The sequence below is a fragment of the Musca autumnalis genome, unplaced genomic scaffold (assembly GCF_047663935.1).
Source record: "Musca autumnalis isolate F117 unplaced genomic scaffold, ASM4766393v1 scaffold_3, whole genome shotgun sequence".
In the NCBI taxonomy this organism is placed as follows: domain Eukaryota; kingdom Metazoa; phylum Arthropoda; class Insecta; order Diptera; family Muscidae; genus Musca; species Musca autumnalis.
Window position 1 is genome coordinate 65,362,936 of NW_027411866.1, and position 24,417 is coordinate 65,387,352.

Below are 24,417 nucleotides of genomic sequence, written 5' to 3' on the forward strand. Positions count from 1 at the left end.
ATAAATCGAACTCTGGCAACATAGACAAGGTGCAAAGGGCAGCCTCGATCCTAATAACTGGAGCTTTTAGAAGTACACCACAAGCAGCTCTGAATGCGATGCTAAACCTCTTGCCCACGAGACTTAGCATCAAAGGTCAAGCAGCACGTAGTGCCCGCCCTAAGGCTACATGAATTGAATCGTTGGCGTGACAGCACCTATGGTCATGCTTGCATTCTTCGGGAGCTAGGGCCAAACCTTAGCTTGAATCAGCAGGGGAAATTCAGCGACTACTTATCACCAATCCATAGATTTGATGTTTTTGAGGTCGTTATCCCTAGTAGAGATGACTGGATCCGTAGTAACCCTTCTGTGGACGGTCTGGCTTTCTATACAGACGGTTCCAAGATGGAAGAAGGTACCGGAGCTGGCGTCTACTGTGAGAAGCTTTGCCTCGAATACTCATATAGGTTGAACAGCGACTGTAGTGTTTTCCAAGCAGAAATCTTCGCGATCAAAATAACCGCAGAGTTGATAAAAATCTGGATGCTGAAATCTTTGAACCGGTGACTATCTTCGTTGATAGTCAGCCGGCTCTTAAAGCCATCAAATCCCCCAATATCAAGTCTGAGGCCGTTCTTGAGTGTAGAACTGCTTTGGCGAACCTCACTAACGCTGTCAGACTCTGCTGGGTACCGGGACACTATGACATTGTGGGAAACGAGAAGGCAGATGAACTGGCAAGACATGGATCTCAATCAACAAGTCAAGCTATCACTGATTCTATCAAACCACCCATATGTCACGTTTTTCGGAAGGTGGAGACGTTCTTTGAAGAACAAGCCAAGGAACTATGGCATAATGAACCAAGGTGCAACGTATCAAGGCCATTTGGCCGAATCTTTCGACAAAGAGAACAACTTCACTTTCAAGTTTGAGTAAATCAGAAATCAGGGTATTGACGGAAGTCATTACCGGCCATTGCAACATCCGAGCTTTTATCGGCAAATGGCAGGATGATGGCGTGGACTATTGCAGGCTCTGTGAAGATGAGGAGGAAACGGAGACGATCGAGCATATTTTATGTCGTTGCCCGATGTTAACTCGAAAGCGATATAGATTTACAGGAATACGCTTTCCTCCAAGCTTAACCTTCTACTCAAACATGGAACCAACAATCATAAACAACATCAGAAAAAATCTGAATAGGCTGGGACGGCGCGGCCCATAAGCGTAACTACTTCTCTGACAGTTTTTTCCACCATCGCCAAATAATCCACCCTCTCTTTCTTTATTATATCTTCATTTTTTCTTTTTAATAATTCATTTATTACTACTTTCCAAACCACACCCTTTTTTCTTTATTCTTCTCTCTTTTCTCTTCTCTTGTCTTTTCAGGTAATTCTGAACCTCTTTTTTCTTTATGGATGATCACAATGGACCGAAAGGTCTCCGAGTGGCGTAGTCAATATATACATATATATTGACTACACATCCCCAAACCTAACCTAACCTACTCTCCAACAGTAGCCTTAGTTCAAAATTTCAGGATTCCAGCTCTATCCGTTCAACCTAAATCCAAATTGTACCAAATTTAGTACCATTTAGTACTTTTCGTACCCATAAGTACGAATTTTAAAAACTACATCCATTTTACTCTCCAACGGTAGCCTAATTCAAAATTTCAGGATTCCAGCTCTATCCGTTCGCCCAACTCATAATTGTACCAAATTTAGTACCATTTAGTACTTTTCGGACACATGTGTTCACTTTTCCTAAACCACCTCCTTATGTCAACCGTACCTTTTAACCTTGATTCTCACACCAAATTTCAACCTTTAACCAACCAAATAATAAGAACAAGGAAAGCGAACGGACGTGTTTTTGAAAGCTCGTAGAAAAACGCAATTTGTGAAGGTTTTACGCGTATATAAGCCTCAAACAAGTGCAAAATATATTAAGAATTGCCGCTTTTGTGATTTACTATAATCTTCATGCATTCTAAAAGCTATAAAGATTTTTTTTTTACAAAAATAATAAAATATCAAAACATCTTTGGTGCATAACAAAAACAGAGAAAATACAATTTTAGTGAGAGTGGAATGAGCGAAATTGCAGTGTATAAACGTCAAATGCAAAAAAATAAGCTAAAAGTGTTAAAAGGAGAGCATTTTTCGAAAATGTTTAAATAATGTTAAAAAGCTTTTTTGTTTATCAATCCCTGAAAATATGCTATAAAATAAAATACAAAATTTCAAAATCTAAAATTTATTTTTGCTCCTAAAAATATGCAATAAGTTTTTCACGTGCAACACTAAAAATAAAGTTGCCAACCAAAACGTTACTTAAACGGAAAATATACTTTTAAATTAAATATCAGGTGAAAAATTAAAGAAAATAAAAAATGCCTTCTACAACTGGACGTCGAAGCTTAAGGTCAAAGAAAATTTTCTGTGGTCAGTGCAAACTAGAAATAAAGGAAGGAAAAGATGAATTTATCGAGTGCGATAAGTGTGAGAAATTTTATCATAGAACTTGCACTGAACTAAATAAAAAACAATACGAACATCTACTCAGAAATAAAAATGAAGAATATTATTGTGATAAATGTAATGTGCAAAGTGAACCCCAGATTCAGCAACAGTTGCACCGAATGGAAGAAAAACTAAATAAAATAGATCGTTTATTCGATTCTGTGGAGTTTATGTCATCTAAATTTGATGAACTTATGATGAGCATAGGCGCTAATGCAAAAAGAATTGAGAATATTGAAAGAGAGAATATAATACTCAAATCTGAAATAAAATCCTTAAAGGATTCTATGAAAATGTTAAATGATCAACGCGTAAAAAATTATTGCGTTGTAAATGGAGTTGTTGTAAATGAAAATACAAGTGCAGTGGAAACGGTCATTGAAGTATCAAAAACTATCGGTGTTAATATCGATGAAGAACAAATTGAAGAAGCCTATTTCTTGAAAAAGAAAAATAATAACATTAAAAGTCAGTCAATGATTGTCAAATTTAATTCCAAAATCGCAAAAAATAAACTAATGGAAGCTAAAAAGAAACTTAAAGAACATGAAAATACGAAGTTTGTTTATGTCAATGACTTCTTGAGCAAAGAATCGCTTGAATTATTTAATTACACTAAATCACTGAAAACAGTCGGTTTTAATCATATATATACAATTGGAAGTAAAATTTACGCAAGAAAGAGTGCTATACACCATCCAAATTTGATTCGAAGAAAGGAAGATGTTGATGACCTGTTATTACAAGCTACAACAAATACAATTCGGGGAAGGAAGTCGATGAGAGTTTTGTCAGTTTCAGATGTGGATACCGATAACGAAAATGATGGTCAAAATGCATTCGTATCGCCTGATGAGCAACGTAATTAATTCATGGAGTTGTACTTTTATATGTTTTGTCTTTACATTTTTAATACATAATGTTGGATAATAAAAATTTTCAAAACATTGATTCATTCATAACAAATTTTACAAATAATAACGATTACACTTTTAACATCATTTCTGTAAACGTCAGAAGCATCTCCTCATATAGTAAATTTAATCAATTTAAAAGTATTATTGCACAATTTCCTGTATTACCAGATATCATAGCTGTTCAGGAAACATGGTTTAGAAGAGACTTAATTCAATTGTATAGCATACCTGAATATAATGCTATACACAGTTGTCGTTTCGATGGATACGGAGGAACTTCTATATATGTCCGAGATAATCTTTCTTATGTAGTTGAACTCTGCGAAAGCAAAAGTTACATTGAATCTGTCAGAATTTCCTTAGATGCATTACTTATTAATGGGGTACCGTTAAAAATCACAACATTCTACCGTTCCCCGAAGTGTCAAGTGAACACATTTTTGACGTACTTAGAAGATGAATTGTGTGGTAGCTGCAGTACACCATCTGTTATTGTTGGGGATTCGAATATAGACCTGCTTAACCCGCAAGAATCCTCTGATATTTATTCTTCTCTTGCATCTGTAGACTATGAAACATGTCATACGTTGATTTCGAGGCCGATAAGTAAAAAGTCTATAGACCATGTTTATAGCAATGTGGCGAATAGATTGCATGTTGATTCAATTGGATGTGACTTATCGGATCACAACATTTTATGGTGCCGGTTAAAAAGTAATCTAAAAACTAGTCAGATTACTAGAAGATTCACTAAACAACGTAATTATTATAATATAGGTGCAAATATTCGGCATAATACTGGAAATTTCATATATACCGATAATCCTTCCATCGATATGGAGAATATTACATCTATTATTTCTGAAAGTATAAACAAATACACAACGATAAAAGAAGAAACAATGTTGTCTAAAACTTTACTAACTCCTTGGGAAAATGAAAAACTTCAATCCCTAAGAAAATATAAAGAAAAACTATTAACAAAAAGAAGGAGGAATGGCAAGGATAAAACAACTGAGTATAATCTGAAACACATATGTCGCGTTATAAAGATTGCTAGTTCTATTTCTATGAATTCGTACATAAGCCAGAACTTGGAAAGTAATAATCAAAACCCTCGTAAATCCTGGGATTTCTTAAATGATTGTTTGGGGAGGAAGCAGAAGAAACAAATACAATTAAGAAACGATGCAGACGAAGTAGTTTATGATGACACCGTCAAATGCAATATGCTTAATGAATATTTTTTGAATATTCCCAGAATTTAAAAAAACAACATGGTATGCAGAGATGGAGACCATTGTTTTTTTTTTTTTTTTTTTTTTTTTTTTATTCGATCCCACGCCTCACTTTCCCACCCCTGCCGACCGAGGGGGCGACCTCCCTTTTACGTAGGGATCGCGTACACACCATGATCCGCATCATGATGGGGTATGAGAGGGAAATTGAAAACCAGCTACAGAATTTACTTCATCAGCTAGTTAGTTACTTACTAATACATTTTTATATACTATTCATTTAAAAATAAAATTATGTTAGATTTTATAAGGTCAAGGCTCATGCCAAAGTCTACATTACAATACATGGAATTAAAATCTACACACATCTTGTTAATAGGATCTCCCATAGAGTAATTCGTGCGGTGGAAATCTCTAAATAAGGGTTGATAGTTTCTAATTGTTCTACAAGGAACATTTATTCTAATAGATGATATTAAGAAATCCGAGGGAATATTACCCATTAAAATTTTATGCACCATCATAGTGTTTAACATTGTGCGTCTACTTTTTAATGTAGGTAATCGAATTAATTTTAACCTGCTTGTATATGAAGGCAAGACAAAATCGCTATTCCAATGTAAACCTCTCAGTGCAAAAAGCAAAAATTGTTTCTGCACTGATTCAATTTTATCAGAATACACTGCGTATTGAGGGTCCCATACAACAGAACCATATTCTAATATAGGTCTTACAAGTGACGTAAATAGTTGTTTTGTTATATAGGGATCTGAAAATTCTTTGGCCCATCTTTTTATAAATCCTAAAACTCCATGCGCTTTATTAACAATAGAAATTACATGATTATTAAATTTTAATTTTCGATCCATCAAAAGGCCAAGATCAACAAATGATGCTACAGTTAATAATTGAGAACCGTTAATATTGTATTGCCTTATTAAAGAAGAAGATCTGGAAAAACACATATGTTTACATTTTTTAAGTTTAAGTCCATACAGTTGATTTTACACCATTGAAAAAGGCTATTTAAATCACTCTGGAGAAGATCAGCTTGCTTTTCCGATTTATGAGTAATGAATAGCTTGACATCATCAGCGTACATTAGCAATCTAGAATGCATTATTGAGTTTGGCAAGTCATTTATAAATAAAAGAAAGAGAACCGGTCCGAGGTGACTTCCTTGCGGAACACCCGATGGCACGTCAATCGATTTTGAGACACATCCATCAAACAAAACTGTTTGTGATCTATTTTGTAAATAAGAAGATATCCATCTTACTAAATTAGTATTAAAGCCCATATAATCTAATTTATACAACAAAAGCCTATGGTTAACCCTATCAAATGCTTTGCTGAAATCTGTATATATTGTGTCAGTTTGATTATGCCGAACAAATCCTTTTATTACATTCGATGTGAATTCTATAAGGTTTGTTATGGTCGAAAGACCACTACGAAAACCATGCTGATATGGACTTAGCATGGGTTGAATTTTATGGGAAATTACAGAAGTAATTAATTTTTCGAACAATTTAGGAATTGCACTTAATTTTGCAATTCCTCTATAATTGGATACATTAGTCAGACTGCCTGATTTATGTAAAGGTACAATATAAGACTTTTTCCATATTGCGGGGAAATGACCGAATTTAAGGGAATAGTTAAACAATAGAGTTAAAGGGGTTGACAATGCAACTGAACAATGCTTCAGAATTAAACTAGGTATTCCATCGGGACCTGGACTTTTAATGGGTTTTAAACATCGCAGACTTTTGGAAACGTCTTGGTATTGTAAGAAAGGCATGTAAATTTCATCAATCTGAGATAATTTATAAGGATATGTATCTCTAATTTGGCAAGATGCACTTGAATAAGTTGTAGCAAAAAATTCTGCAAAACATTCAGCAATATCTGTGTTTTTAGTAAATTCTTGATTATTGAATTTCAATAAAGAGGGCTTAGAAGGTGTTTTTCTTTTTAAATTAACAAAGTCATAGAAGGACTTAGGATTGGACTTACAATTTTCTTTAATCTTGTTAAGGTACTCATTATATGATCTACGAGATTCTAGCGTATACTTAGACCTAGCTACAGAATAATTGGCGTAGTCAATTGAAGAACCTGACTTTTTATATTTACGAAAAAGTTTATTTTTGGAATTTTTTATAGTTGATAACTCAGGAGTAATCCATGGAAATTTATAAGAATTTGTGACTTTAATAGTTGGAATACATTCAAGCATAAATTTATTTATGATCTCATAGAATTTGTTAATTTTAATATCAAGATCAATATCACTGCTACAAAGACATACCGATGTCCAGTTAACAGAAGAAATAAGAGAATTGAGTTTCCGAAAATCTGTTTTTTTATAATTAAGGACAGTTTTTAACACTTTGGACTGATTTTCCCCAAAGGAATGATTATGGGTCATGGTTATACATAATGAGGGATGATGAATATCTTCAGGAATAGAAATTGGTGGAATTCTTATTATTTCAAAATATTGAGTAACATTTACAAATGCTAAATCAAGGATTCTATCGTAACTATTCAGTATATCGTTTATTTGATGAAGATTGAGGTCACAAAATCGACTAACAATTTCGAATGTATCTTGATTAGCATTCGCCCGGGATGTTAGTGGTGTTAGAGCTTCAGAATCTGGTAATAAGAGCCATTTAACAGAGGGCATATTAAAATCGCCCAGAACCAAAATTCGATCGGTTTCATTCATATTTCCAACGATTGAACTGATTGCGGATATATGTTTTTTATATATGTCAAGTTGAGAAGAAGGAGGAATATAGGAACAAGTTATAAATAATTTAAAATTGCCTAGTTCAATGGATATACTTAAAAATTCAATATCAGGAATATTATTTATTTCAATTAAATTAGTTGAATAAGAGGAGTCAACTGCAATAAGGACTCCACCACCTTTTTTAGCAACACGATCATTTCTGAATATTTGATATTTCGGACATAAAACTTCACTATTTAATACAGCTTTTTTTAACCAAGTTTCAGATAAAACAATTGCATCATAATTAAAACCGAGGCTATCAGTATATAAGCGAGTTAATTTTGTATTTAAACCCCTTACATTCTGATAGCATATAGAAATAGAATTTTTTAGTTTTTTGAAACTGTAGCTGTTCGCGGAGGCAAATGTGCTAACTTGTCGTTTCTTTCCACAAATTCTTTTATAAAAGCATTTACAGGCCAAAATTCTCTCGATATAATTTGATTAAATATTGACTGATTAGTAACAATCCTGAAAGAAGATCTACTTTCCGAAAATGCTGAACGAAGCTTGTAACATTTAAGAAAGTAATCTCCTAATCGGGAGGGAACCTTGACGCAAATACCATTTTCATAGCTGGAGGCATAGATAATGATCTTTGCACAGGTTGTTGGGTATGGCCTACATTGGCAGATGAGCCCCTTGAAGAGACAACAGGCAAGGATGTTGCCAACTCCTGAATACCTTGAGCAGATTGTGAGGTCTTTTCAAGACTAGCACCACCAGTACTCATTAACTCAGGAGTTGCTACAACCTCTTTTAACTGCTTGCTTACTTCCAAAGGCTTATCCAACACAACATTGGCGTATAACTGAGCACGACCAGATTCAGTTGTATCAGAAATATTAACTGGATCCGATTGTACTACAGTATCCCGAGAAACACTAGGTTTACGACTAGAAACAGTTTTACCTGTACTCTTTTTCGTCGACCTTTTGCGTTTCTGCCCGATAACCGATGGTGACGATGCAAATTCGTCCAAATCCGGATATTTGCTAAACAAATTTGAAACTTTATCAAAACGGGAACAAATTATGGAAAGTTCCCCTTTAATTGAAACTAGTTCGGAATGTAGATTCTTTGCAATGCTCTTAACACCTTGACGCAGTGTAACACTATGTTTTCCTTGAAAGAAGTCAGTCAAAATGACGTTAAATATTTTATCGAAAATATAGATATTAGAAAAAGTCCCGGATATGACGGAATATGTGGCAAAGTTTTGATAGCATCTAAAGAAAGCATTAGCCAACAACTGGCATACATATTTAATTCGATGGCAAATACCTCAATATATCCGGAGGTGTTCAAAATTTCTAAAATTATACCATTGCCTAAATCTGCAACTGCAACTAAAACGTGCGATTTCAGGCCTATAGCATTACTACCTTTAATTGATAAAATATTTGAAAAACTGATTCACAAGCAATTATCAAACTTTCTGGAGGGGACTAGACAAATGTACTCTATGCAATTTGGCTTTAGAAAACGGAGCGGAACCCAAGAGGCAGTTGTGAATCTTGTAAACTTAATTTGTGAAAGTTTAGATGCACATTTTGGAGGAGTAGGTGCGGTATTTTATGACTTTTCGAAAGCCTTTGATTTAATAGACCACCGTATTTTACTGTCGAAACTGCCATATTATGGTATTCAAGGCAAAGAACTGAAACTTTTGGAAAGCTACATTATAAATAGGAAGCAATTTGTGGAAATAAATGGAATGAAAGGAAACATTGGTGTTGTACAGCATGGGGTACCACAAGGAAGCGTGTTGGGACCCTTGTTATTTACAGTTTATCTAAACGACATATCCAGACTAAATCTTTATGGGCAATTAATTATGTATGCGGATGATATAACTCTTTTATACCCGTATAATCACGAAGCTATATTAAAAAGTCAAATGGAACATGACGCAATTATGTTAATGGAGTACTGTCGAATTAATAAACTTGTGCTTAACTCAAATAAAACGAAAATGATCAGATTTAGACCTCGATGTTCACCAAATGATGCCAGTTTCCATTTCTCTATTGGCGATACAAATATTTACGAAAGCCAATCGCTTAAATATTTAGGCATTCATATGCAAAATAATTTGGCATGGAATGTGCATATAGATGCGGTAAAAACAAAAATTGCACCAGCCATTGGGATTCTGCACAAGTTTAGAAATAAATTCAATGTTGAAACCAAAGTTTTGCTTTACAATTCTTTGATACAAAGTCATTTTAACTACATGGCACTAATATATGCCCATAAGAATACCACAAGCCTGAAGTCACTACAAAGATTTCAGAATAAGGCGCTTAAAGTTGTCTACAATTTACCTCGATTGTTCCCCACAGCTCAACTATATGCTAATATATCAAAAAATATATTACCGCTGTATGAATTATACAAGCAACAGTTGCTAACATATATGTATAAGGCTATTAATAATATTGGCCTGACTTCCATTCAATTTAGCATTAATCAAACATTGGTAAACACCAGGAACCGTTCAAATTTAAGAGTGAAAAGATGTCGCCTTGAAATCTGTAAACAGCGCATAGAGCATAATGGATGTTTAGAATTTAACAATCTTCCTGATCGGATTAAGAACCAGCCTCGTATTTCTACTTTTAAAAGAGAACTGAAGTCGTTTTTGTTAACAAATACAGGAATGCTTCTGATGTAAGATTTGCATACTTTTTTTTTTGATTCTTTGATGCAACAAATATGAAACTAATATAGAACTACCTTAATATTATCTTTTCATAGTACCATCCGTTCATTAAACACATTAGCCCCAAAAAAGCCTTGAAGGCGCTGGGGCAACATATAAGAATTGTAATGAAATATAAGCGAATAAAATAAATCTTAATAAAAAAAAACCTTTATCCGTTCACAAAATACGAATTGGTACCAAATTTAGTACACTTTAGAACTTTTCGTATAGTTATAGTTCGAATTTCTAAAAACCCTTTAGTACATCTTTCCTACACTCCATCAGTGACCTTCATTCCAAATTTCAAAGTTCTAGCTCTACCGGTTCGCCAAATACAAACGGTACCATATTTAGTACCTTTTAGTACTTTTCGTACCCTTCAAGTTCGAATTTCCAAAAACCCAGCCTTATCTGACCCCTTCGGACCAAGAGTGACCCACACCCAAAATTTCAGGATTCTAGCTTTAGCCGTTTCGTCTGGGCGTTGATGAATCAATCAGTGAGTCAGTCAATCACTTTACTCTTTTATTAATATAGAGTTCACACAAATGTTTTAGTCCATTAAACCCGCTAATAATTATCTCATCACCATGTTAAATTGCAAGCTTATTCTTCGTCTTAAACTCAAATCATTCTTAAAATTTCGTTCCGATCGGAATATTACTGCGATCTACAGGACAGCTACAAAGTAGGGTAAAAATTGTGGGTTTGGTCCATTTCACACCTTTCGATCATAACCAACATCTAATGGGGTCACTCCTGGTCGGAACCCGACCTCTCCACAAAATTTCGTGACGATCGGTCCAAAATTGAGGCCTGCAGTTTTATTACAATTGTTAATGGACAGACGGACACACATAGTTAGATCGCTTTATCCCGTCAAGATATGAAAAAATGGCAAGGGGAGGGGGTCTACGACGAATACTTCGCGATGTTACACGAATATTGGACAAAACAAACTTATAATACCCTTTCCACATTGTTTTGTAAAGTATAAATATTTTATTTAAAAACGTCCGTAAATTGTAGGAAAAGGTCGTAAGTCCCTACAAAAATACAAAACTGTACAAAGAAAAGGTCGTAAGTCCAAAGACATCCAATTATCTCCGAAACGCGACGGAATTTTACCAAACAAAGTACAGGTATTGAAGCGGAATAAATAAACGAAAAATACTGCCTTTACCACCATAGTAAAATTTTTAATACAGAAAGCGCTGGAATGTTTTTTCTTTCTCCTCAAAAATTTATTGTGAGGCACTTACGACCTGTTCCGACGGAGCAGACGATATATGTGATAAATTTCAAATTGTAAAGGAAATTATTTGAATATAATGTGTGTAGTACCTCTCAACCATTCAGATATCTGTAAAAATAAATATGACCATTACAACTTACGCATCTGTGAATATCGGTTTTCGTTTTTTCTTTTTTTCCGCAATGGGGCGTCCTTCATCATCCACTATAAAGTCATCAGCATCAGAATCCGATTCCTCTTCGTCTTCTTCGAAATTTTCCAGTTCTCTATTACTTTTTTCAGATTGCCTCTCTGCGTTCTATTTCAAATAGAGTAATAGCTATTATATTATTTTTGGTAAATTTATAACACATACTTCATCATCGTCGAATAGTTGCTCAGCTATTGCTTCTCTAGCCAATCCTTCGTCCACGTGATCATCTTCTCCGTCGCTCTCTTCCTCTTGAATCCTTCTTAAGCGTTTGAAACGCTTCTATAAAATAAATTTTAAAAGAACAAAAAAATAATATGCGTTAAATATTGTAATTTCTGCAGCATGCATAAAAAACAAAAAAACATTGTTCCACAACATCCCATACGGGACAAGGGAGACTTCTCTCATATCAATGAGTGCACCCCGATTCATATTAGCTCAATGATATGGGACCTACTGTTTATCGCCGAGTCCGAACGGCGTGTCTAAAGACACCACTTGTAGAGAAGTTTTACAAGGCTGAAATACTCAGGAAATGTCGCCACCATTACTGAGGGGTATTTTGCCAGCGTTGAAAAATGTTTGATGTTGCCTGGCCGGGGAATCGAACCACCGACCTTCTGTGTGCAAGGCGGGCGTGCATACCATTGCACCACGGTGGCACCCTGCATGCATAAGTATTTCTATTATTAAAAGCCTGTTTATCGATGTCGACATACATATAAGTTTCTTTGACTTCCGAAGTGGGAAAAAACATTTTCTGTTCAAGTAAACAAACTTCTTCTAAACGAAAACCAATGCTACCGGTGAGCCATGCAAAACAACACGAAAACGTACTATGTATTAGTTAGGGAAACCCTAGTATTACCACATAAAATGTAACAATCTGGCAACACACAGATGCACGCCGCAGTAGTTTTAAGTTAAGTGCAGTACACATTGGCTTACTTCCGAAACGTTAGTTGCTTTGTAGTCGTGCATGAAACTAGGGGAGTAATTCCATAAAATTGCAATAGTGGTGAACTCGATCTAAGACCCCTATTTTTCATGCATGACTACAAAGCAGCTGACTTTCGGAAGTCAGACATTGTCAGATTTGAATGTAGATTTTCCGCAATTATTGATAACTATCCAACCGTCCAAACACCACAAAACATTTTAGCAAGTAACAGATTATTTAGCAAAGCTATTATTCACACTAGCTGCCTTCCTTGATATTGAAGGAGCGTTTAAAAAGGTAAAGCTCGAATCAATTCACAATGTCTTGAATCAATTCACAAGGTGGATCGATGAGATACTTAAAAGCAGCATCATTAACTCAACATTGGGAGAGAGTTCCATTAGGAAATCGGTTACTATTGGCACACCTCAGGGGAGAGTACTTTGGCCTTGTGGGCTTTCTTTGTATTGATATCGAATAAATAAATAAAAAATAAATAAAGAGGAAAATCGAAAGCTTCCCACTACCGAGTTTGGATGGTATAGAATTATGTCTTTCAACGGAAGTAAAATATCTTGGTCCTTGACCATCAACTACGATGGAATAAGAACATTAAGGAGCGCGCAAAGAAAGGTTTGATTGCACTTTACTTCTGTAAGAATTCAATAGGTAAGAGTTGAGGTTAAGACTCAGGTTATACATTGGATATATAAAACTGTGGTCTGTCCCGTCTTAACATATGGATGTCTTACATTTATTTCTTCCTTTCATTTCATTTATTTCTTCCTTTATAATATAAAAAGCCAATAAGGCCAATAACGTATATTAACTTACTACAAAATCCAAACATTCAACAACTTAAAATTTAAGAATTAGACAGAAGTAAGAAAAGGAAACAATATATATATATATATATATATATATATATATATATATATATATATATATATATATATATATATGTATATATATTTTAAGACCCTTATATATACAGCTGTGTTCAAAATAATAGGAGTGCCCATACACAAAATGGAATGGTCCAAAATACATGTTTCAACTTCTCCATTTTCGCCAATTCTGCATTTGTTTAACATTGTTGACATCCCAACTGTTAATTCATTCACAGAAATGAGGCAATATGTTTTAAATTATTTACTGTTTACACCAACATTATAAATCGTCTTAAAATTGTTTGTTCAAAAAAATAGGAGTGTGGAGGAAAAAGGAGAATAAAAATATTTTTATTTGAGTTTAGGACCAGAATTGACAATATTTTAGTTGTTAGTAGTGAATTTAATAGTGTTCAAAACAAAAAATGCTTTTGAATGTGGCCACAATCAGGATATTGTCCTTGCAGTTATTTTCCTATAATTTGAGCATTTATTGGAAAATCGATGGATTTTATAAACAAAACCTTTGTTGATTAGAGTTGTTTAACGCTAAAGCTGTTACCTCGAACAATACATAATGATTGGTTCCCCATAAATTTGTGTATTTTGTTCCTTGAGCCAAGCTTTAGCCAGTTTCCATTAGACTTTTATGTAAGGATTGACCAAAAAGCGTATCTATAAGGCATTAATTCCTCGACCAAATAAAGTTTTAAGACCCTTAGCATCTTAACTACACGCAGAACAATTATTTTGTTTATATTTGAAAAATTGGATGATTGGCAGTACGAGCCATTTTTCTACACGCTTTGTTAAAAAGCTAATTTTAAGGAAATACTTCTGAAGTTGCCCTGCGAATATTTTTATTAGGTTTTCCATCGTATAAAACACAATTTTTTATGATAACTAATCTAAATTAAACACTTTTGAACGAAAAACGTGAATTTATGTAGAAAAATATAGTACGGTGTATACCAACCATAGAGTAGTCAAAGCCGGATTATCACAAAATGGTGTAAAACTAATTTCAACCATTCACGCTTTAAAATATTTTTGGAATAGAAGTGGAATTGATTGTGTACATAAAGGTAACATCCTGAGGACCTCATAATTTCATTTGGTCGAGGAATAAATGACTTATAAATGCGCTGTTTTGGCCGATCCTTTCATAAAAGATTAATGGAAACTGACTGAAATTTGGTTCATGGTTCAAAATACACCCATTTATGGGATACCAATCATTCTGTTTTGTTTGAGGTAATAGTCGGAGTGTTAAACAACTCTAATCAATAAAGGTTTTGTTTATAAAATATACTGAATTCCCCAATAAGAGCTTAATTTATTGAAAAAGTCGCCACAAGGACAATCGCCTGTTTTTGGATACTACCAAAGGACTTTTGTTTTCAAAAAAATTCAAATATATTGTATTTAGTACTATCAACTAAAATATTTACAGTTTTGGTCGTAAATTCAACTAAAAATATTTGTATTGCCCTTTTTCTTCCACACTCCTATTTTTTGAACAAAACATTTTAAAACGATTTATAATGTTGGTGTAAACAGTAAATAATTTAATACAAACTGCCACATTTCTGTTAATGAAATAACAGTTGAAATGTCAACAATGTTAACCAAATACAAAATAAGCCAAAATGGAGAACATTAACCATGTTTTTTTGGACCATTCCCTTTTGTGTATGAGCACTCCTATTATTTTAACGCAACTGTATATATATATATATATATATATATATATATATATATATATATATATATATATATATATATATTGAAGCTATCAACATTATAATTAATGACTATCAAATAAATTCAATGCAAACAAAATCCAATTCCTTATATAAAGCCACTGACCACTGCACTTTACTTAACCATAGTTAAGAGAAGCAGAAAGGGCCAATACATAATAAATACTATGCAACAAATAAAAGACAAAAAATTTTAAGAAAAAACATTCAAAAAAAAAGATCCTCCAACGAAAGATCAAAATTTTCTAAAAATTGGGGAACCAGTACCCATAGTGTGTAACATGCCTTAATTTTTGTTTATATAAGCTCATTAAGCTCCAATGAATGTCCAAAGTGGATACACAAGTCGTTAAGGAACAAAGCTTTGACAATTCTCAAATAAATTATAGATTTGGAATTTTGTATTTTATTGACACCTCAAAATAATAGGTAATTACTAAAATAAGAATTCTTCAACTATATTATTTTTTTAAATGTCACTCATATATGTATATTTTTCCAAAACAAAATTTAGAAATGTTTATTTGAATACGAATTCTTACCCTTCTTTCTACTTTGACGCCCAAATTTTCTTCAATTAAGTCGTAGTCATCATCCTCTAAACGATCATCCAGGTCATCATCGTCGTGTTTTTTTCGTTTCTTAGAAGCATTTGAAGTATCTGAATCTTCTCCATCTGTTCCATCCTCCTCAATAGGATTGTCATCAATCAAATCTTTTAATTCTTCACGAAGTCTTTCCTCATCATCTGTAAAAGAATATATTTAAATCATTTTCGTTTTTTATACAATTCTACTAATTTTACAAAACAATAGGGAAAAGATATCGCTAATTTAATCACGATAATCTCAAGTGGACACTGACTTCCCCGTGGTGTCACCTAGGGAATTTTATTTAACGTCCGTAACGTAGTGAGATAAAATGTGCCGCGCTTTTGCCCTTAACCAGCAAAAGTTGAAAAAAGTGGTTCTATGTCGAAGGTCACACTGGAGAGTTTCATTGAAACAATTTCATGAAAACAAGGGTTCCTAGGTCGAGTTTCACAGTAGAGTGATATAATAAAGTTGCTGTAGTGGGGAACTCGATCTATAAATACCAAAAAGTTTCAATGAAACCACTCTGGTGTGACCTTCGACTAGGGTAAGTGCACCTAATGTCGGCATGTACCAGTAGTCGGCACCTTTTGAACTTGAACTCAAATAACTAAAAATTAAGAAAACAAAATAGGAAAATAATCTTAAAAATTCTTCAACAATATTGTCAGCTAACTTTATATAAAATTTCATTGAGCTAGAACCAATTATTATATCGAAATTTAAGTTTTTGTCTTAGAGGGTTTTTCACCACAACCGAAAATGCATGTTTCTTAAGAAAAAAATTGTGGAGATGTTAACCTTATAAGCTCTGTAATTATTTTAAAATGAAGAAATTTTCCACAACATTTTTTTATATAGGTAGAGAACAGTTAAAAGAACACTTCAGAAAAATAAATTTTTAAATAATATTTATAATTGTGCAATTTTTGCTGATGCCGACTTTAGGGACAAAAAAATATAAAATTTGCCTGAAGTCGGCATGGGGTTATAAACATTGATTTTTATCGATTACTTTTAGCTAATAATTATAAAAAATTCTAAAGAAATACTTTAATGGCTAATTAATAAAAAATAGCTTCAATTTGAAAGGAACTTTAGCGATTTTAAGCAATATTAGCCATGATTTGAAATACGTACGTTGTGAGGTGCCGACAACTGGGTAATAGATGCCGACTACTGGTACGAACTAATTTATTTAAACAATATGTTTAAATTTCCTTACTTTTTGAAGTAAAATCAATAGAAACGTATCTAATAAACTAGAAATGTATAAATAACTAATGCTTAAGCTACAGTTCTTTCAAATATTTAAGAAAAAATATAAAGTATGCATTTTTTCTGTATTTAAATATAACATGCCGACTACTGGATCATATCATGCCGACTATTGGGGAATGGTGCCGACTACTGGTGTAAAAGCAGTATTTCACTAAAATTGTATTTTTTGCATGTTGAACAGAAATAATCAAAAAAATTGTTTATATAATCTAAAACTACACAAAATAACGAATCATAACAACTTAAATTTAATTTGATTGGATAGTTAGACTCGGAATGACATACGGTTGAAGATACGAGAATCCTTAAAGTGCCGACTACTGGTGCACTTACCCTATATGATGACGTGAAAAAAACAAAAATGAACGATGAAACCCATTCGCGCAACCAACCGTATGTTTACTAAAGAGCTGTTTACACCATATATCAATGTCATATGAGCTGTCATTTCGTTCACCCATTCGACATTCTCTATGTTTGTCAAAATTGACGTCATCTATACAACTTTCAATTTGTGCGTTCATACGTACAAGTGTTATTTTCGTATGACATAACCTATAAATATAAAAACAGCTGTTTTTGTCATTGTTTACATTTATTGTTGAGTAGAATAGGTTTTTGGGGTTATAGAGGCATTCATGCTTTTGCTACAAACCAATCATTTCCAAGACTGCTTCTTTCGACCAATCGATCTGAAAATAACATTATAAACACCCTTTATTTACTTTTCTAAATATTTAAATATATGTACATAACTTTCCATTTTCTTTTTTAAAAGATTTTGTTTTTCTTTTTTTTCGAGAATGCCAGAAAACAGCTGATAAATTTATGTTTACATACGAGAATGCCGTATCAAATAGAGCGCTCCCTACATGAAAAATTTATATATGAGTTGCCAAATCATTTTGATAGATGAAAATTTTCATAGTGGACACACTATGCGTACAACATTCGCAGGTAGAAAATTTGACATCTCATACGACATTGATAGATGGTGTAAACAACACTTAAGGTAGATTCATTAGTAATCTGTTACAACAATCTCAAGAAGATTAACAAAAATGAATCGCTTAGTTCATTTTTCTAGCACAACTTCATTCCGAAATTATTACCCAAAATATTACTCAACGAATTCAACAAATATTTACATTAATAATTTGATTTTTTTTTTTTTTTTTTTTGCTTTAAAATAAGCACATTTTTTATCATTTACCTTCTTAATGTTCTTTGAAGAGCACATAGGTTTTCACAGTCCAATTTTTTTTTCACGAGCAAAAACTCGATCGAATCGAATGTCGTAATTAGGCCCCAGAATTACAACCTAATTCCATCGATCCAATAGAGATGAATTTTGTGTGTTTATTTATACACGTTTTTCTAAATATATAAAAATTATTTACAATACTCGTAGGATTGACGTTATCGAAGACTCGAAATCATGACCAACGTTGTTAAAACTATCGTCGTAATAGGTTTGTCTGATTACTCTAAAATTTGTAACATTTTGTACCAATTGTTGCTGGAAGTCTGTTAACACAAAAAGCCAACAAAAGAGAGCGATTCGAGAGAGACATTTTGAAAGTTCTTTTACTGAGAGTTTGCAAACTCTTGCTTGACAAATTTCTTCTTGCAATCATTTATCTGTTTTAATTATTCGGTGATTTATGTTTGTGCAAATTGAAAACAATTTTATTTGTTTGTTTTTTTTTTTAACAAGGTTGCAAAATGGAAAACTGCGTCATTTCTTGGTCATTTCTTTTTTAGTTTTAATAAAATATAATTTTCTACTTGCTTTGAATTCTTTAATGGCCGCCAAATTACTGTGGTTTGACAAATCAGCTGATTGCTTGCAAGTTTTTGCAAGGAAGGTGTTTTTTTCGGTAGCTGATGCTCGGGGACACGAAGGGCTCGGGTATTAGTCTAGTTATTCTAAATTCTAGCATGCGCTACTGGTTTCTAACTACGGAACAGTTGACCCGAAGGCCCAGTGGAACAGCTGACTCGAAGGTCCTGTGAAACTGCTGACCCGAAAGCCCAGTGGAACAGCTGACCCGAAGGACCTGTGGAACTGCTGACCCGAAGGCCCAGTGGAACAGCTGACCCAAAGGCCCAGTGGAACTGCTGACTCGAAAGCCCAGTGGAACAGCTGACCCGAAGGCCCTGTGGAATAGCTGACTCGCAAGTCCTGTGTATGTATTAGCCACCACAACTTAATGGGTAGCCCTCAAAAAGTATTCCCAACGCTTTAGCACTGAAGTGTAAGTTGGCGGATTCAGAACAGTCTTTTGTTCCAACCCGTGTAGCTAACTCCCTGCAGTAGTAAGCTCGTCATCAACATCCAACTCTATAATATTTGAGTGACTCGAGATATGGGGTAAATGAGAAAAACTTGTTGTAGGCAATGACAATGAATGTTGTGATGGTGCACTAAAATGCAAATCTCCCTTATCTAAAACGTTATTTCTCTGCGAATGAATAGTAATCACGTAGTGTAGGTTTGTTATTGAATGGCTGGTTCTGTATTGTAAGTGTAGTAGTTCTTGTAGTATTATGTACGTGAACATTTTGTCACGTTACATTCTTCTACCACAGGCTACCAGACAATTTCTTCGGGTAACTTGGCAATGAAAAAAAAAACGATAACAAAAGAAAAAATGTAATGTAATATTGAAAAATTGATTTCTGGAATAGAAGGGGGACAAATGAGTCGTCTTTGCAAATAAAAAGCTTCAAGTTGAAATTCAGAAATTCAAATTTGCAATCTTGGATGTATAAATAGCGGCTCCAAATGGCGAAAATTGTCTAGCGACTGAATAAGTCGGCGTCTATCGTTCTTCTGTGAATCGTTCCATTGCTAATTTTTAAACCTAAGCGGTTTTGTATTTGACCAGAGGATGCTGTAGCATCATTTTTGGATGAATATGAACAAGGGGGTATAGCCCCCTTATAGCGGTACCTTCCGATCTTCGGTATTTTGGATATTTCAGCCACATTTTCCAACTAAATTAGCTTTAATTTGGTACTTAGGGTTTCTAGTGGTCACAAAACATACCCACCAAAAATCGTGAACCTGGGTCCACGTTTGGGTATAGCTCCCATATAACGGTAACTTCCGATTTTTAGTATTTTGGGGATTTAAGCTAAATTTTCGGAAACTCAATTATTTCGCGTGCAATAATTAATAATTTTGTATCCTCTAGGCCTGGAAGATGTGATTGTGTCATCCAGAATAGAGGATATGCAACGAAATTTTGATTTCAATAGTTTTTGTTGTACCTCAAATTGGGGGGTGCTTTAGTTTTGTCCGCTTATATTTGCGACCTAGAATGTTTTTTGAATTTTAGCTTTTGTTTATTAAATTCTGAATTCCTTATTTTTGTGTGTTTCCAATAATAAAGATATAAATAAAAAGAAAAATAAAAAATAAATTTATTACTTTGTTTTCTTAAAAAAATTGTTATTAAAAAAATATGTACTGAAGGGGGTGCTTTAGTTTTGGCCGACACTGTATGTATGATGCCAAAGTTAAGTTTCTTAACACTTTTATGTGTATCAACTTTTGCATGTGAAGACATGTATTTTTCATATATTAATAACAATTGTTTTATATATCACATATCGTGTTGATGAATTTGTTGTTCTCCACACTTGGTTTTTTCTACCAAGTCTTGACGAACATTTAACACAGCCTAAGACGATATTAAAACCTTTAATATGTTTATAGCAGATAAACAAACATTTATATGCAAGGATTTTAATTTTTCATGAATTAACTTTGTAGTTTCAACATTTTTAATTAAAAAACAAATTCTGGTCGATTGCTGGTAAATAAATATGAAATTCATACGATAGTTCATCAGACCTGGTCCAAAACTTCCGAATTTCATAATATTTTATTTCCGAATTCGGGCCGATATCTGTCCGAACGTCGGTTAATAAATCAGAAATTCATACGGTAGTTTATCAGAATTCGGACCAAATTCGGTCCGAAAGTCTGCAAAAACTTCCGATTTTCATCCTAATTTCGGTCAAATATATTGATATATATGATATATTGAAATGTTTGAGGAGCAGCTTCAACACAGCAAATAAAGGAAATCAAAAACCACATTGTGCAAAAGTGTTCGATTTCACTAAGAAATCCCCATATACATGTATAAGATTTTGTGTAGCTGTGTAATACAATGATTTATGGAATAACTGTCAGGTGTTTCTTATGGCGGCAGTATTTAGTATCAACCTACCTTCTTCATCTTCCTCGCTACTGTCAGCCATAGCTTTAAGATTTTTTGTTCTTTTCTTTTCGTTTATATCCAGCTCCTCCTCCTCCTCCTGAAATAGATACAAAAAACCAAAAGACTTATGTTATATCAAATCTTTTTTATTTTTATTTTAATCTTTAAACATTAAGGATATTACATTTCTAATGATGCCTAAGCCATTTGGCAGATATTTACAAATAAAAATGCTCTTCAATGACCATAGGATTATTTCGTTAATTCAAAGGATTATAATCAAAGTCATTCAAATAAGGAAACAAAAATTCCAATAAAAAATAAATTGTGTACCAGAGGTCAATTTCATTTCATTTTTTCATTTAATTATAAATATCAATACATAGGAAGCCTTATAAGGCCAATTAATAATGTATTGTACAGAAAATTCTATGCTAAATTTGTAATTAAATAACTAAATAATCCATATATTTCATAAACAAGTTATATAAACTAATTTTATATATTAGGCTCCCCAGCCAGATGAACATTGCTAAATAATAAAAGACAATACGATACGACGGTCCTATGGGAGCTAGTTCAAAATGTAAAAAAACTACTTATCAATTTAATGGGATCAAATGACCATTAATGTAATCTAAGAGTTTGTCTCTGAACGAGTTATACGAGTACGAAAATAATTTAAAATGGGTAGGCAAATAATTCCAAAAACGATAAACTCGAACAAAGAATGATTTTTCATAGATAACCGAATGAACCAAAGGGATATCAATTTGAATATTGCGAGTCGGGTTGATGAATGAAAATTCATTAACAAGAACTGTGGGAGAAGACGTTTTCATAAGTTTATAGAATTGTAGAACCAAGCGGAGGTTAATATAATCACGATAAGAACACATAGCAATACACGGGAATGCTCATGCAATTTAAGACCAAACACATAGCGTATAATTTTTCTGAAAATTCTTTCTATTCTATCAATACAAAATGACCATGTCCCAGAATAAATTTCAATTCCATAATTCATAAGGGACATTAATAGGACTGATCTTAATGGCATCTCACATGCCTCGGAGTATACACCCTTAAGCAATACAGCCTTCTTAAAATGAGACATACCTTATTACCAAGGAGGTCAATATGATCTTCAAAATTAAGATATGAATCAATAATAACACCCAGGCATCTAAGAGAGTGTACAACTTCTATCGTCTGGTCATTTATAAACAACTGATGACACGGGAAACATCGATTTCGGAAATGAAAAATAATGGCCTTAGTTTTAAAATGATTAATTACAAGACTATTAGTAGTCATCAAGTTTGCAATAAAACCAAGGTGATTATTAATACAATTTTGAGTAGTGTTCGATGTAAATTGGAGATAAATGTCATCAGCATAGGCATATGGTTGACAATAGTTACTTTGCATACTCGTCGTTGAGATATACTAAAAAAAGAATAGGCCCCAATACAGACCCTTGAGGAACTCCCGAAGTAACCTCTCGAGCTGATGAATTAACACCATTAAGAGAAACATAAAGAGATCTTTCAGATAGGTAAGAACGAACCAGTCTGCAGGCGGTTTTGGAAAAATTAAAACCACTCTGAAGTTTTGATACGAGAGAGTAATGATTAAGGCTATCAAACGCCTTCGACAAATCCAGTGAAACCAAAGTGCAGCTATTATGAGTAAGGCACATAGAGAAGGTAGCCGATTCGGCGAATTGCTACAACAAAGCAACTTTTGTGTAACATAATGTCAACATTTGTAAAGAAAATCAATTCGCCTTGGCTCTTAAATTTGCAGCGAATTTGCTTCGACCAATCAGAATAAGATGTTTGTTTAGGGGTAGCTTACACTATATGTAAATGTCAAATGACATGAAATTTTCCATCGTTATATATTCGCTAATATGTGTAATATTGGAGATTTTCCTTACGCCATTCACTCTGTGCGTCCACACCAGCAAAAATGTAAAAAACTACGTCTCCACATTGCCTTCCTGAGTAAATATGGAATGTTTTTATTTCTTGTCATATGACATTGATAGATAGTGTAAACTACCTCTTACATATCACAATTACAACAATTTGTTTTGACATTTCATGTTCAATCAGCTGTCGTGAGTCGGCTACCTTATTCAATGTGCCTTGATTATGAGTATCTCATTGTTTTCTGAGTCTGTCAAAGCCAATAACGCTGATATGGTGCATTTCTATATCTCGAAAACTATAAGAGGTAGAGGAAAACCGACTAGAAATTCATAAAGAGCAGGGTTGAAAGGTATGGACATGTAACTCAAAATGTCAAAAATGGCGTATGGAACACTTAAGCATGACACTGACGATATGTAACGAACTGTTGAACTAGATTGTGAATCGTTCGTTCGTTGATCGTACGGTCGCCGACTGATTATAGTTCAGTGAACTGTTGAACTATAATGAACTATATCGACTGATCTAGTTCATACGCTCTATTCAATGAATAGTTCAATTGAACTAGTTCGTTCATGAACTATACAACTCTAGTTCAAAGGAGGTTGTTCCGAAGTTCCAACTAACCTCCGACCACCCTCTTCCGAACTTCGGAACAACCTCCTCTGAACTTCGGAACAACCTCCCTTGAACTTCCGACCACCCTCTTTCGAACTTTGGAATTACCTCCGACCACCCACCTTGGAACTTCGAACAACCTCTTCTGAACCTTCGAACGACCTCCTCTGAACCTCCGATTATTCGAACGACCTCTTCCGAATCTCCAAACAACCGCCTCCATACGAAGCATTTGCATTAAACAGACTAAACCAACAATGATGCACAACCAAGTACAAAATAACTCACTCATACCACTCTTATTTGTGTCCATCCCCTCTTGCTGAATGTTTTTAGATCGTGTTACGGGACGAATAAATATAATCATCAACAACAAAAAGCACAACGACGCACAACACAACTTCAGTGGATGTATTCATTCATTGAAGAATTTGTACAATGAGTACCCAGCAAAATAAATTGGAAGTAGTGCAATGTGGACTAGTTCTGTCACGGCATGTTTTGATGCAGTTCAACTGGAGTCGTGAAAAA

General features: G+C 33.8%; 1 protein-coding gene across 1 annotated transcript in view; it reads right to left on the reverse strand.

Annotated features, from left to right (window-relative positions):
• The window catches only part of Spt6 (transcription elongation factor Spt6), a 123,424-nt gene that overhangs the window by 64,386 nt on the left and 34,621 nt on the right, over positions 1–24,417 (reverse strand). Inside the window, exons 2-5 of the mRNA XM_073979371.1 lie at positions 21,341–21,428; positions 15,765–15,970; positions 11,792–11,908; positions 11,577–11,734 (exon numbers count right to left, since the gene is read on the reverse strand). Of these exons, the coding sequence (XP_073835472.1) occupies positions 11,577–11,734; positions 11,792–11,908; positions 15,765–15,970; positions 21,341–21,428 (569 nt within the window). The remainder of the gene's footprint in view (positions 1–11,576; positions 11,735–11,791; positions 11,909–15,764; positions 15,971–21,340; positions 21,429–24,417) is intronic.